At 44.9% G+C, this 16389-nt stretch overlaps 1 protein-coding gene across 1 annotated transcript; it reads left to right on the forward strand.

The window, feature by feature from the left end:
- Positions 1-3912: 3912 nt before the first annotated feature.
- Positions 3913-15119, forward strand: LOC135830453 (protein sidekick-2-like; the record flags this gene model as incomplete). Its single annotated transcript, XM_065342703.1, is given in 7 exon segments — positions 3913-4263; positions 4870-5142; positions 11604-11918; positions 13464-13531; positions 14016-14154; positions 14299-14427; positions 15033-15119. Coding segments are annotated over 7 exon segments (1362 nt in total), but the record flags the coding sequence as incomplete, so codon positions are not given.
- Between the last annotated feature and the right edge of the window lie 1270 nt (positions 15120-16389).

Raw genomic sequence — 16389 nt, forward strand, 5'->3', positions numbered from 1 at the left:
GCTTGGGAATGTCGACCAAACATCGTTCTTCCTCACCAGAAAATTCAAACAACTAAGATCTTCAAATGCAGAGAATTTGAATACTAATCACACGTGACGTCATCAAAACCATCAAAAGAGGAGACAAACTTGGCCCTCCCTGGCTTCATATATCGACTTTTTGGGTCTAGTTTTCGCGATTCCCCATTCCTTGGGGGCCATATAAGGCCCCCATGAAGAGAACACACCGCCGAAAATATTCCCGGAGTGCCCCTTTAAAACTCTACTTGTTGTCATACTGAATAGCAGGAAATTTTTGGACGGAATTTATTTTCCTAGATTTCGTACACGGCCTCTTTTGTACTGAAATTAATTCCGTACTAAAATTTGTTCAGAGGAAACTGTTTAACATTTTGTTCCTGTGAAGTTATGTACACTGTACCCTTCGGGAACGGAAACGATAATTTACTTACTTTTATTTATACATGTGTGCCGTGCCGCATGCGAACAAGTGCATTTAGCATGCAGCACTGTACGAAAATAAAATACATGTACGTACGAAAGGTCGAAAATTTGCTTTATCCGAAAATATTTCTGTCAGAAAATTTCCTGCTATACAGTAATATGCATGGTCGTAATTCCTCCGAAACATTAAAATTGTCGCTTCCCAGAGTGATTTTTCAAATGTATTTTGTCCACTCGAAGGGCAAAGAAATCAGCTAGAAATTGAGGCAGAGCATTGTCGACAAACCAAGCTTTAGTTGTGGCCTCCCGCTTCGCTGCACTTGCAGCTAAGGTCGATGTCTTCATCAGAGTTTGCTTCAGCACTCAACAATACGCTGAATAAGACGCGCGTTCAAATTCAGGTCAAGAAAGTTCGTTTTCAATCGATCCATGCCTCCAGGTGGCAGGCGATGAAGCCAAGCTAGCATTTTTCAAGTACACTGTAACGACCTTCCAGCGGGATAGGGTAAGCAGTTCCGCACCTTCTTTCATTGGCAAGCGCTTCGCTGATTTTTTGTTGTTTTCAGACCTGCTACCTTCGCAGCAACATGCGCCACATGCAGCGCATTTTCGGAATTTGAGACCGCTTTGTTCTTGCCATCGTCAATTTCAGCATTTCGTATTTAGGAGAGATACCAGGATTCTTATACCCAAGCTTGTAGTCCAATACACCACACCACCACATTGCACTCTTGGCCGATGTGGTCTTGATAAATGCCCACGCGAACGACATGGCACGGCACGAACTCCAGAAAATGAAATGTGCTCTGGGGCGGAATAGTGCGGAGCGCGATGAATTTGCTTGGTGCGGAAGAGAGCTCCGACAAAGTCAGAGACCACCACGGCTTTGGTAACACATAGACATTGTGCAGGAAGGGTCGCACCAGTGTTCGAACACAGAAAACAGCGATCCCGACAGTCTGACTAAGGCGAGCCAAGTCACAAATATTTACGATGTGCGAAGCGAAAATTTCAATGACGCGGAGGAAGTGTTGTCCAATCTTCACTGTATCAAGTGAGACAGATAGGTTACTACCTTGCCAAAGTCCAGTATGTATATTTCGACTCTGGGCTACCCATTACAGTCGCCCTTGGGGTCAGGCATATTCATACACGCACGGATTTAGCATTGCTTGTCTGGCCCACGTCTAAGGTCACCAGATCAATCCTGTTCAACTCGGATAGTGAGCCAATTAAATTATGGTGAAAAAGGAGAAGGACACAATGTACAAAATGTCTCAGTACTCCTTATCAGTTTTGTGCCATTTTGTCGCACTCGCTGACTGTATAAGATCTGGGTACGTTGGTGGACAGTTAGTCATAACTCGTAACATGTTGTCCTTCTCCTTTTTCACCATAGATCAAGCCTGTGGTCACGATTGCAAGCTGCATAGCCCACAAATCAAGCAAATGCTCCAAATCTGGGTTCAGAGCTAACAATGTTTTGGGGGCAAAATACAATCATCCATGCCAGCAGTCGGTGACAAACCCTTCCATGCCAGAGAAGGTTTTCTGAAATGCTTTCCTTACACCACCGTCTCCTTTGGAACTCTCTGTTACAGAAAATCTTTTCATTCAGTATGCCCATGTGATTAACAAAACAAGAGAGCTTGGAAGCTCAGGGCCCTACGCTATGTTTTTTTGCCTAGCTCATCATGCATGTTATCAGAACTGATGGAAATGATTTTTGCACTGATTAGCTACATCATTGTATTGCAAAAACGTTTCAATCAGTTTGAATATGAGTTAGGCAAAAGTAATTGCAGAATGATGACCTAGCCAAAAAAAAGCATAGGGATGTTATACATTTTTCATTTCTCCTGGGATTCGAACCCGCACTATCGCCCTGCATGCATTTCCCCCGATACACTTCGCATACATACTCATTCTTCCAAGTTGCTTCACGTTATTATCTTGCATTTGAAAGCCTTATTTGAATATTGTGGCCAGCTGTCTTTGATGGTACGGTACGGGGCAGGTACGGGATAGCGCCAGGCATGCCGACGCCACAAACACACAAACACGGAATTGAAGCTGTGTGGACCCTGGCTAGCGCCAGACGTTACTGAAGTATCGTCTTTTGCATAGCTATGGGAACAAAGGCTTTTAAAGTCAAAGGATGTCGTCATCTCTTCCATAGCTAGTGGCCTTTCAGGAAGAGAAGGCCTTCGACACATGGCAATCTCACTCCTGTTTTCCGGGAAAAAGAAAAACCAACTCTTCCAAATGCTTGTGCAGGCAATTTTGTTTCTGTCCTCGCTGCTTTGCTTCTCTATTCTCTGTGGTTATTTCCTTTTTCTAAAAATAGTATTAATTTGTTGCATCCAGTCCCCTGTGATACCGAGACAGTCATGGTTGCTTGAGTACCTGAGACCCAAACCCTCTCTTATATTCTCATACCCTCCCTCCCTCACACGCACACACACCCACACACCCACACACACACACCTTTGACCTTTGACGCCCATCGCCAGAGGCGATGATAGCAATGCTACGGCAGAAGCCATAGCAACTTGTGATGGGATTGCACCATTCAACAGCTTGCAAGGCTGAATAATTGACCGTCACTATTCAGCCTCGTCTACACCATACAGCTATTTGAAGTGACTTTTTCTGGACAGTGAATCCCTATTTTTGGTCTTTTCCATTTTTTTCCTTTTTCCCGCACACACATCACACCACATACTCCGGCATGCACTGGCTGTTGGTAACCACCCAGGAGAATGAAAGAAAAGTCAGGCAGGAATCGAACCCGCAACCTATCGATTGGAAATCGCTGAACATACCACTGCACCATATTATGGGACACACACACACACACACACACACACACACTTGTACTTGTACTTGTACTTGCTCACTGCCAAAACTGGTCACGCGGGTCTCCCCGGGAGAGGGGAGAGAGACCCAAAAGGAATCTTGGAAAGATGACTCAATTGGCCATTGAACCACCCAACGGCCGACACCCCCTGAAATCCCCAAACTAGGGTGGACTTGAAATGATCCCACTTATGGGCTCACCACACCTCAGTAAGTGGGTGAGGACAAGGTGCAGAAAAAGGATTGACGGCATCAGGGTATCCGTCTCGGGATCCAACTGCAGGTACCCCTGCCCCCAGTGAAGGTAATACTTGGTACTAGTGTGGGTGGCTAAATCAGAGTGAATCTGATATAAGCTTCACTAGCACCATTGATTACACAAGAGTTAATCTAGCCAGAAGCAGCCCATGGTTAACAGGTATGTATACTTCAAATAGAAAGTATATGAACCCTGAAACCAACACACACACACACACACACACACACACACACACACACTACTAAGTTATCTAGCAAGCAAAGAAAAGCAGCTGAAAACTGAGTAAGTTATATAAAGTTGGAACATGGTTTCACTAATACTTGGCTTCCATCTCTTTTGTCTGCTGATAGAATGCCTATATGATATTCCTATATACAATGTAACGGAGGGTGAGGTCCTCTATGGCGTGGAACATGGACTATCAACATCATTACCTACCATCACCTGTTGCATTTTAAGCCACAGTTCCGTCCCATCATCAAGACCTTTCTGGTTCTTTCAGAATTCTCCAGTAGCCAGTAACCAGCATCTCGGTGTTATACATCATGTAATTTGGTGGACTACCATAGGCAGAGGTAATTCGTGGAATTACCGCACCATCGCTTGGCCACGTACTCTATCCAAGGACATAGCCGGTTTTTATAAATGCAATCGCGAGAGAGATTCATATTTCTTCAGGGGCTTCAGCCTAGTCGTGGGGGGTAAGTTTCGTTATGCAGTGTGACAAAATATAAAACCATTGAATTACTAAGTAGGTGAGGATGTGACTGTATTTGCTCGTGAGTAATTTACAAATGTTTTCAAGCTCCAAATTGTGTGAAAAGTTACCGTTTGGCAAAAACGTGACGTGGTTAGTGCTGGCGGCCAAACAAGTATTAGCCACATTTTGCTCTGGCCAATGCCATACATTGTTGATTCAAACTGCTCATAGTCCTGGTAAGGAGTTTTACAAGAATTTCTGGAACAAGCTACCCTTAGCTTACTGTGTGTTTAATGCCATGATGGCACTTATTGTACGAAGTAGTGGTTGCGACTTCGGCGATGACTTGTAAGAAATGGACTTCTCGTGTGCTCTGGATGGCAGTCGTGAGTCAGTCAAGTGTCAAGTAAAGTCGGCGGAATAGCGCGAGCTCCGGTGCGGGGAGCAAACCCTTTATGGCACTTATTGTTATCATTATTCACACACATTCGCCGGATGAGCACGCGTGCCCCATGCAACATAGGTATCCACGTGGCACTTAGCACTTATGAATATGGCACTTTGTAGCTCAGATGATTCATGTGCTTTTCTGCATTGTCTATTCAAGCAAAACCCAAAATCACTTTCATCAGCAAATCAATGTCAGTGGTAGCATCATCCTGGAAGCTGGGTTCTCTAGCATTTTACTGCAACGCATCCGGTGACGAACTGAAGTATTCCTGGACGAAGGATGGAGTGCCGCTTGGTGGAACATTGGGTGCAGATGGTTGGACACATTCGTTTCCTGGTGCAGTGACAGCAGCAGATGCTGGCGTATACAACTGCTCTGCTTCAAGTCGCTATGGTCATGATTGGAAACAACTTCATCTACGTGTTCTTGGTAAGTTTGCCACTCTAAGATTAAGTCAAATGGGGAAGCCAGAGTATAACCTGCCCCACTTATTTGAGAACGGATTTATTCATTACACCAATAGAGTGAAACCATGAAGTAAGCAACAAAGCAAAAAGACCACCCAAAAATTCTTACTACTACTGAAAATACGTAAAGATTATAGACCAACTATGAAGTCTATAATCTATTTATCGTATTCTCCACACAATAGTTTTTACCCAATGTGTACAATAGAGCCGTATGCATCCCAAACAGATCAAAAGGTCACAGCGTAGACACACACACACAGTTCACAGTCATGGTACACATAAGGAATATTGGTATCCAGTCCCCATTCATTTTTGCCAGCACCTTTGAACCTTTGAGGTGATTCTTGACTGTGATGAGTACCATTACTGTCATGAGAGAGATAAATTAAGGTTCTATGTAACACATGTACTGTACGTATGCAGGGCTGCAGGGGCTACACACTGTATGGTGCGGTCCCTTATGCCAAGTGTCGGATTTCACTTGCCATGACTGGACAAAAGTAGTCATGCATGGTGCGGTCCCTTATAGGCGACTTACACGACAGACACTTGCACGTTTTACAGGGAGTGATCTACGAGAAAAGTGACTGTGTGGATTCACAAGGCTGCACTCGACGACAGGCACGTTTGCATTTTTGAATGCTCCACCCACCAGTAGCCATGGGTATTTCAAATTTTCAAAACACGCATACAATGATTATCATGTTGAAAACAGCCTCGTAAAATGTCAAGTCTAGTTCCACGCTTTTTGGTGTAAATTTACTCGTGCACTCCACGATTATCATGAAAGTGGGCCCCCAGCTCGCTTGCACTTTTCAGCCACTTTTACCCACTTTTCCCAGTCACAGGTAAAATACCATAGGAGCGCTCCGGTGCACGTGGATTTGCCTGTCGTGTGAATCGCCTATTATGCCAAGTGTCGGATTTCGCTAGCCATGTTTCACTTGCCATGACTGTATAAAAGTAGTCAAGTATACTGTAAATATACAAAATTTCGGCGCTGCAAAATTTCGGCACTTCACGATTTTTGACATTTCGGCGGCGATTTATTTTCGGCGTGGGGTAGAGGGCATGGTGTAGTGCGACATATGCTGTGAAAAATTTCATCGGCGTTTTAATTTAGGCGTTTTGGGTCGGTGCCGAATATAGCCGAAATTAAATAGCTGCCGAAAATTTGTATATTTACAGTATTGTGTGTGTTGACTAAGCATTCAAATACGCGATATATTTGACCGCTAAGGCGGTGTTTACATGAAGCGTTTCAACCCGGGTTGAGTTCGACCCGGGTCAGATTTCAACCCGCCATGTGCACAAAGTGAATGGCGCGTTTACATGACGCATTGCGCTTGACCCGGGTTGAAATTTCGCCCCGGGTTGATTTCAACCCTCCCCCCAAGGGGAGGGTTGAAATCAACCCGGGTCAAGAAAATCGTACAAACGTACTTCTGTGCGTATCTCGCGCCAGGTTTGAACAGCACTACAGATGCAAATTTCGCGCGAACGGATTCACGTGACCATACAGGACTGTAGAAGTGGACTTTTGGCGGCATATCAGTATTTGACCCGGGTCAACTGTCTTCATGTAAACGCTCACCTCTTTTGTCTATCGTACAGACTTTCAACCCGGGCTGAACTCGACCCGGGTTGAAATTTCTCATATAAACACAGCCTAAGTGCCAGAAGCGAATGGTGACAAAACAAATAGCTCTGCACTGTACGAGTAGCTCTGCACTGTACGAGTAGCTCTGCACTGTACGAGTAGCTCTGCACTGTACGAGTAGCTCTGCACTGTACGAGTAGCTCTGCACTGTACGAGTAGCTCTGCACTGCACGAGTAGCTCTGCACTGCACGAGTAGCTCTGCACTGTACGAGTAGCTCTGCACTGTACGAGTAGCTCTGCACTGTACGAGTAGCTCTGCACTGTACGAGTAGCTCTGCACTGTACGAGTAGCTCTGCACTGTACGAGTAGCTCTGCACTGTACGAGTAGCTCTGCACTGTACGAGTAGCTCTGCACTGTACGAGTAGCTCTGCACTGTACGAGTAGCTCTGCACAGTCTGTACGAGTAGCTCTGCACTGTACGAGTAGCTCTGCACTGTACGTTCGAGCCTGGCTAGTTTGACAGCAGCGTGTGCCGCGTGACCCCGTGTTCCAGCCGCGAGCTTCACTTCATCACTGTGTCAGGGGTTTTTTCATTTGACTCGTGAGTTCCTGTCGGCAACGTCCTCACACGCATGGCTTCCACCGAGAATCTGTTCGGGATCAACCAAACTTACCTCAACATGAATGTGACATTCATGTTGAGGTAAGTTTGGTTCATCCCGAACAGATTCCACATTGTGGGTTGTCGATGCCAGCATTTGGCTCGGTTCGTTGAGCAGGTTCTTGTTCAAAACACTGTTGAAAAAAGTCACGCAGTTTTTGTAAACGAAGGAAGTACTTGAAGGATAGAAGTAATACGTACGAATAGACTACAGTGCGTTTTTTTATGACTCTGAAATCCTTGAGAACGTACTCAAGGCCACTTTTGAGAAAATGTCTTGCGAGTTGCGTCACGAAAATCTGCGCGCGAAATTCGAAAACCAGGTGTGACTCGTGGCATTTCGCCATTTTGTTCAGAGTGTCCTTCGAGCTCCTCGTGGCTGGAGGAATCATTTTGTTGCTGGCTGCTCTGTGGCCCTATTTTGCTTTTTCTCGAGTGTCTTTTCGTTCGTGGCAACTTGTTCTCTCGACATGCTACATATAACAAAGCGCGAACGGGCGATGGTAGAATCTACATGGTGGTGTCTGTTTTACAATTTTTGCGAAGACGAGGAGAACAATGGCTGGGCATCGAATTGGTCCCAAGTATTCCATTCGTCATGCTGCTGTTGCGTGTGGCGTCAGCATTTCCACCATGAACAGATGTACCAGGGATGCTGACGGCGAAAATCAGCGTGCTGCGTTGGCCTTGTCTGTCTCCAGTGATGAAGGTAACGAGAGTGACAATCCCCAATGTGAGACTCGTGCCATAAAACCACTCAACCCTGACGGATTTGCTTTGGACTGTATAAGAAGTAATTTACGGATTCTATGCTGCGAAGGAGCATCTAACACTGGACAAAGTTCCTGCTCGCTGCATAGAAAGCATCGACGATTTTCCAGACATGAGCAAAACTAGCTCTTGGAAAATGTTGCGTTCCATGGGACTCCAGTGTGGCAAGACCAGAGGTATCACACACATGATGATGGAACGGCACGGGATTGTGTCATGGCGGCATCGCTACCTGTGAGACATACCTGGATGACACGTGGGTCAATGCGCGTCACACAGTTACTAGGAGGTGGTCCGACAATGGTGACAGGAGTGTATAGGCAAGCAACCAAATGAAGCACCATCAGGTAAAGGCAAGCTCTTAATTGTTCTGCATACTGGTGGACGGGACGGATTCGTGAAAAACTGCGCCGATGTGTTCGTGACTGGAGACCGACGAGGCCGACGCCAACGATGATATACGTCGTCGGCTGTCCTAGCACATCTGTTCACTGTGTAATACTGTCGTCATACATGTAAGTGCAACACAAAACACGGAATTAGTGGGGCCGTTTCGACGCTCGCTGGTCTTCTAATATTCGCAGATGTTGAACCAGACACAACTGTGACCTATTTGCATTGTGTGTGTGTGTGTGTGTGTGTGTGTGTGTGTGTGTGTGTGTGTGTTTGTGTTTGTGTGTTTGTAAAACCGCTCATGTATTGCTTCCTTTTAGTCTCTTTATGGGTGCTGTGTGAATTGCCCTTGTGATTTGTTGTGGTGTTTGAATTTTCACTGCATTCTTTCAGGGGTCGAGGGAAGTTTCCTACATGCATGCTGGAATGTTTTGATTAATTTTATTGAGCTAATTGCAATACAGCATTCGAATTATTCAGTACAGTTTGCCACAGTAAGTCGTGAAAAGCCACGACTCACTGGTTTCCTACAAAGGTTAGGAGAACTGTAGACAGCAGTGCACAACTGCACAGTTATGTGCATGTACATGCATGCGCTGTACCGAAAAAGAAGAGAAAAGAAGAATCAAGATGAACTGTCATGTACTGGATTCGAACTCTGGCGGACACCATGCACATGATGAGCTTTCCTGGCTAAAACTTTCGTTTTAAAATCAAAATCCACTGAAAACCATTTAAAACCGGATTTTCAGCCAAAACCCGTCCGAATATCTAACTCTGACAATTATTATTATTCCGATTCCCAAACTTAATTTTCTTCGATCCAAGACCCACACAAACGCAGCTGTGAAGAAAAAATTTCAAATTTGGAATGAGAACAAACTAAAAAATCAAAATCGACAAATGTCTGTTTTAAAAAACCCCAATGTAGGAGTCTTTGGGGGAATATTCACGTGTAAATTTGAAGGTAATAGGGCATTTGACTTCATCCGCTACTGTTTTGAGTAAGGTTGGCAAACTAATGATCGTGATGCTATTCTTTACAAAAAACCTCAAATGATGAAGTCATCAGACAGACTCAATATTGGGCAAGCTAATGTTAGCTATCATAGATATTGCTAGAGAGCTAAGGACGAGTCTTTCTTGACTCTGTGACTGGGTCCAATCATCAGTTAGGCCATGGTAAAAAATAAAGTTGATTCTCAGGTCATGAGCCTGTGAAAATCGGTGCGAGCGAGCGATTTTTTATTTTAATTCCCACAATTTTTTTTATTTCCAAAGATAGGGTCACACATGTGTACGTCATGACGTCACAGGTTTATAATTATTTTATTCCCGTAGCTATGCAGAAGACGTTACTTCAGTAACGTCTGGCGCTAGCCAGGGTCCACACAGCTTTAATTTGGTGTTTGTTTGTTTGTTTGTTTGTTTGTTTGTTTGTTTGTGTCACGCCTGGCGCAATCCCGTATCTGTCCCGTACCGTATCGCACAGCTGGCCATTTGCTGGCTCCCGTATCTGTCCCGTACCGTACCGTACCATCAAACACAGCTGGCTACAAACAGCTGGCCACAATATTATGTACATGTATACGACTCCCTGTGTGTTGCAGCTGTGCTTGAAGGGGACGGTTGCACTTTTTGTAGCTCTGTTTTATCTGAGTTTTCAGTCGTTCCTCTTACTAGTCTTGCCAAGGGGGTGGCTCTGGGTCCACCAGAGTTGCCCCTGGCATATTTCTGAATTTGCTGGGGCGAGGGTTCCGCGACGCGGTCGCCAAGGCAGCGTCTTTTCAGTCACGACCGTTGTCGTCCTCGTCTCTCCATTCGCGGTGGTGTAGCTGACCCCCGAATGGTTTCAAACTGCGAAGCTCGGAGGAGTACAGTGGTGGCAGAGGCATGAGCTGTGAGTGGAGACGGTTGCTGGAGATGGATGGTGATGCAGGGAGCAGAGTTACGCTGCCTGACGCCGCGTGGGAAATTGTTTGAACCTGCAATTTCAGTTCGAGCGCAGTGGACTTCTAGACGATGTGTCCTCATGGCTGGTTTTCAACGCTTGGCCTATCGCTGATATCCCTGCGTGGGATGTTCTTCCAGTGGAGTCCAGGTGGGACTTCGGGTGCCCACACTCCATCACCTGGTTGATTGTTTCGGAACTGCAAAAATAATTATTGTTTCCTATTTTGTGCGCATCTCTTGTCATCTCTCTTTTCTATACGTCGCACACCAGATGTACTACTATCGTCGTCTTTCTCTTGCTTTCTCTCCCTGCTTGCTGTTTTTTTTGTTTCTGTTGCCACTGTCCCTCATCATACCCATGCTTGGGTGGTGGGCGGCGTGACCCGTTAGGGAAGCTGCCAATACAGTACGACTCCCTGATGTATAGAGAGACTTTCTGGAAAGAAATAGGGAGACGAGGAGGAAATGAAATTAGAATGGATGTTAGTTGCCGAATAGGTGATAGGATGCGTTAGCAAAAACATACTTTGGAAGAGAGATCCCGTCGTCTCCAAAATAGGCGTGAACGGGCGATTCAGCGCCGGTCACAGGAAACGTCGGCAGAGTGATCCCGTCGACTCCAGAACGCGCGTGCTCGGCAGAGTCAGCGCCTTCCCAGGAAACATTTCCATCAGTTCCCACAACATGCACGATGAGCTAAGTAACAAAGCATAGCGTAGGGCCCTGAGCTTCCAAGCTCTCTCGTTATTCAGGCCAGGGAGTAGAAAAATACCGGTATTTTACTACTCCCGGATTCATGCCTTTCGCATTGACCGTTTTCATGCACGCATATGCATGCATAGAAATAAAAAAAATCGTCGGTGCGCCGCCAAAAATCGATGCGCGCGTACTTGAGAATCAAAGGTATTTTTTACCATGGCCTTATAGGGGTTTTTGGAAAGGCCAATTTATCAAAACAGCTACGATACTTCACTTTCTTTCAACTAATGAATACTTCACTCTGTTTCAATTTTGGGTGTTATCTTTTGTATCTGTGTAGATATTCCAAGATTTTGGCTCAACCCAGTGCCTGCTATAATTATGCCACACTTTCTTCTAGCAAGGTTGGTTGGTCTTCGTCTAGTCCCACCATCATCAACTGGCAATTCACCAATAACAAGTTATGAAGTCACTTGTAGACCTGATGTGGAGTACAGATCATATGTGAAGGACACTGTACAGAGGTTTTCAGTGACCAGTGTCACTGTTACTGGTCTTCAACCAGCCACCAAGTACAGTTGCTGGTATCGTGCAGAGAATGCAGTTGGTATCAGCTTTCCGAGTCCACTTCTCAAGCTCCAAACTCTGGAATCACGTAAGTGACATGCTGTGGTTCAGTCGCTTTGTGTAGCTTCCCTCTGGGGACCTGTGATTCTGTGATTATGAGGTTCCTTGAGTGGTCGTCTTAGACAGGTTTCACTGTAGCTGTTCCATCTGAAGTTCAGTATTTTCGGTCTGATTTTGGTCCATAAAAATCTTCCTGACAGAATTCTTTCGAGTGGGTGTCAAATTTTGATGTCAAAAAGAATGGCTTCGCTATGAGAAAGATGCAGACACACCAGGGGGAATATGGAAAGATGGATACACGGCAGGGGAAATAATTCTCAGCCAGGTGTGTAAGAAGCGCCAGGCGCCCTTATGTGGTCAAATAAATTACAGTCGTTCTTTCTAAGATCATTTTTCAGCAATCACTCTCAACAGGGAAAATGTTGCGAACACACTCAACCTTCAAAGGAACGTGCTTACCAAAAATCAAAGACTGCTACACAATTGAGATATTGTTTGGCAAACACTGCTATGCAAACAATTGACAGTAAATTCATCCCTGTAGGGAAAGGAGAAAAAGAAAAGGAAGATAAGACATATATGCAGAAGTGGTCATAACTTATAAGGCATGTACCTGCTGTGTTGTATATCACATGACCTCACGCACTACAAAAAAAAAAAACTCACCACAACATGGAGCGGTGATGCATGTTATCTCTAGCTCAGTGGTTCACAGCTGCTTCAGAACATTTTCATTGGTGTATGCTCCATTGGACTGTGACTTCAACGTCACCTTGTCATGCACTCATTATTCACAGTACTAACACCGTACTGGCTCATGTACTCACACAAATACAGCTCAGCAACTCATGTATATTACGTACGGTGTACGGTGAACATGTTTTCCAGTGATCATAGTGTACTAAGTCAACTGCTGCTAAAATTCAAAATGGTTTCTAACCTATCCTAGTTGAAAATTTCGATTCCACGGCCAAGCAAAAATCTGCGATATCAAGTTTTTTTTACCAACATCACTGAAAAAGGAATTTGGTTGCTCCTGCGTGTAGAACACGCTTCCTGCCAAACTTGCAACTTGGCTGACTCACGACTGCCATCCAGAGAACACGAGGAGGCTATCAAGCGCACCTTCCACTTGGCAAACCCGCAAGAAAGCACCGCACTCTGCTCGACACATGGTCATTTCGGGAAATCCACCCTCATTAGTTGAGCTTGAGCATGCTAATTTTACCTGTGCTCCAGAAGTGCTACATTATAGCCCTCAAGGAGCCCAAACTTCACTAGGGACACAGAGTTACAGTGACGCTCCGTTTCCAATGCGATGAACACATCCTGTGGCCACAGGTAGCAGAGTCAGTCAGAGTCACTCATGGATTGGTGCAGAACAGATACTGCGAGGCAGTAGCTATTCACATTGCTGTCACCTCCAACAACTAGTGGCATGTCTGCATAATGTATAACAATACGAACTTAGAAGTAGCATTTTTTGCAATATCATGTTCATTACTCAAACGACACAAGTGTTTGATCATCTGGAAAGTAATCGATCAACTATTTTGGACTGATGGATGTGCAGCTCCTGCAAAGCCAGAACATCTGTCCGTAGTGTCGTCTTCAGCAGGACACGTCGCAGTTTTCTTCAAGGTGAGACAACAGTGCAATATTGAACACAATGAAATTGTCTATCCAGCAACTAGCCATACTATGATTCTTTGATTGTATCCATGAAAAGAGTATGTTAGGAAGTTTCCAGTATACATTTGTGATGGTGTTAGTTGTTGTGTCATCACATGTAAAACTATTTTGTGCCGTGGAAAACCTGGTCATTCCCACTACTCAAAAACAGCTCCTGGCCTTCAGAATCCACCACCAGATGTACACACAAATCGCTCGATTTTCAGAACTATTCTGAAAGATTCGAGGAACCCAACAGCATTATCAGTTTCTAATGTTTCGTGCCGTGGAACGGCATGACAAATGCTGGTGAGTGGGAAATACCTCTACAATTCTGCAACGTGTACTCAGACAATAAGTTACCACACTTCTCCAATCTGAGTTATCAAGATATTTTGTATTCAATTTCCAATACATGTTATACCATTTTGATTCATGCACGTTATTCCTACAGCCAATGTCACCAGCACTTTCCCATGGAGTACTCACTGGATATCAAATTACTTTCAATGCCACTGAATGTGCTACACATCAGGACTGTCCATGTCAGCAATACAACTGCTCTCTACGTGGATCTGTCTCCTTTCATGAAAGTAAGTTTCTATGAGTGCGTCATCATTGCATTTGACCTTTTCTGGTTGCAAACGAACTCACCATAGTATGCAGAAAATCCAAAAGCTCTACCTAGCATTACCTGTGTCATCCTGATGTCATTGATTTGTTTCTTGTTATTCCAGGCTGGTTCAGCAACTCAATCTCCTTGTCTGGTCTGAGATACCTCACAACATACCGAATTTCAGTTGCAGCTATCAATAGAGCTGGTGTTGGACAGAAGGCTTGGATCAACTTCACACCTGAAGAAATCAGTGAGTTGGAAACGTATCAATTGGGGTTTTCCGCATCCAATTGTACTGGCGCTTTTTGGGAGGCTGGGCAATCTGGCCTTGTGTTGTCCCTCGTTCAATTGTAATTTTCATGGTGTTGAGCCGTGGTCTTTCTCGATGGCTGCTGTAGGAATGAAATGAGAAGCAAGTTCTTTTACGAAAATGACTTATTTTCTATTACCTACTTCGACTGCTCCTTATTATTAGGTGCAATGGTATATCTGTCTTCTCGCCCTTTTAATCTGTGTAGTCTTGTTACTAGTGCCGAGATGTCATTGCAAGTGTGTTCATGTTCTTGCACGGCAAGGTTCAGTGACTGTGTTGTTTAGCAAAACCTACTTGCAATGTGCATTCTGTAGCTCAGAAAGCAGTCAGTACTCTGCAGTCTTGTTTTGTTTGCGTGACATGAGCAACTGTTAGAAAGAAATTCCAGTCAAGCACAGTTTGGCCATCCTCCGATCGTGGATAGTATGTCATCCCGGAGCAGAGTCTTGTCAATTTGTGTTCCTCTGTACAGCGGCTGTAGGTTGGTACTTTCTCTCCAGTTCAACAGGCATCTTCTTTTTTTTTTCTTTTGTTGTATACAGCACCGGGTCCTGTAATGCACATGGTTGCCATTGCAATGTCCAGCTCTGAAGTGCAGACAAAATGGGAAGCACCTGACACATCTAGTGGTATGTAGTACTAAGTACGCTATCAGCTGTCTAATTTCAAACATGTTGCGCTAAAAGCCAGAGCAAAAAAAATCAATCTTCATGGATTTACCCTTATTTTCGTGGCCTCAAGTAGCCATCATTTGTCACTGCACACGTGCACCTGCATTGCACTTCCAGCTATCCCATACTGCTGAACACGCATGTTGCGAAACCACAAGTTCTCAAGAGTGAAAGGCCTTCTCGCTTGTGACATTGTGTTCGTTTCAATGCAGTTGTATCTCGACTCCGCCGTACCGCTGATGTTTACGACGTGGTATGCGCTACAGGCGCTATGTGCGGTTTGCTGTGTGCGCTATAGTTGTATATTGTATGTGTATGCTTTTCTTATATACGCTGTCATGTTCACGCTATAACTACCTGGTGGTTTTAGTGTTAGTTGTTTCATTATTATTAGTCGATCGAAGTAAAATAGACCGTCAAGAGTTAGTAGTTGTCCTCGTGCCGTGTGGTCGTTCGTTCCTGACTTTTAGAGAATCAGAAGGGTTCACAACAACTCACCAATTTTCTCACGACCAAGGCCGGGTGGAAGCCAAACAAGACCACTACATGCAGCTGGGTGGAAAACAAGACACTGTAAACCCAGCCGAGAGGGTCCGGGAATTAGCCATGGCTTAAGAATAGTAAAATAGTCGGGGATCCAAGACAAAAAAAGTGTCTAAATCTAAAAGTGGTCTGCCACTAGAATCCGAGTAAAATCGAACTGTACAGGTGGAGAGAGTACCTGTTGTGGAGTCGAATGGTAGTTGTTGGCCCGTCTAGATCGGGGAAGGAGCTCCGCGAGAGGCAATTTTAGTTCAGCTTCGTCGGTCACTTGAACTGCTCACCTTTCGTCTCGGGCCGATTCTGAGTTGCGTAGAGTACGCACATGACAACCAAATGCAGTCAAATTTGAAAATTCAAAGCGAGTGTCTGATCTGGTCGGCGACTTCACTTTGTTGTAGCCATCATATTCTTGGTCAAGAAGTTTACTCTCGCTCTTGTAGAAGTAAAGCACAGGGACTTCGTAAGCCTAGCCTAGATATCGTTTGGTCCTTCCACTACCCACTTGCAATGGCAGCCAACAAACTACCCGTCGTGTCGTGTTGTTTGACGCCGCTTCGCGAGTGATCTCAAATGTTTTCTTGATTGGAATTTCGTTGATACGATCGATACGAGGGACACCTATCATTCTGCGAAGGTAAGCTTGGACCCTTTCCCTGCTTCTCTCTCAGGCACACACACCTTCAAT

This window comes from Sycon ciliatum, unplaced genomic scaffold, assembly GCF_964019385.1.
Source record: "Sycon ciliatum unplaced genomic scaffold, ocSycCili1.1 SCAFFOLD_1860, whole genome shotgun sequence".
NCBI classification, from domain to species: domain Eukaryota; kingdom Metazoa; phylum Porifera; class Calcarea; order Leucosolenida; family Sycettidae; genus Sycon; species Sycon ciliatum.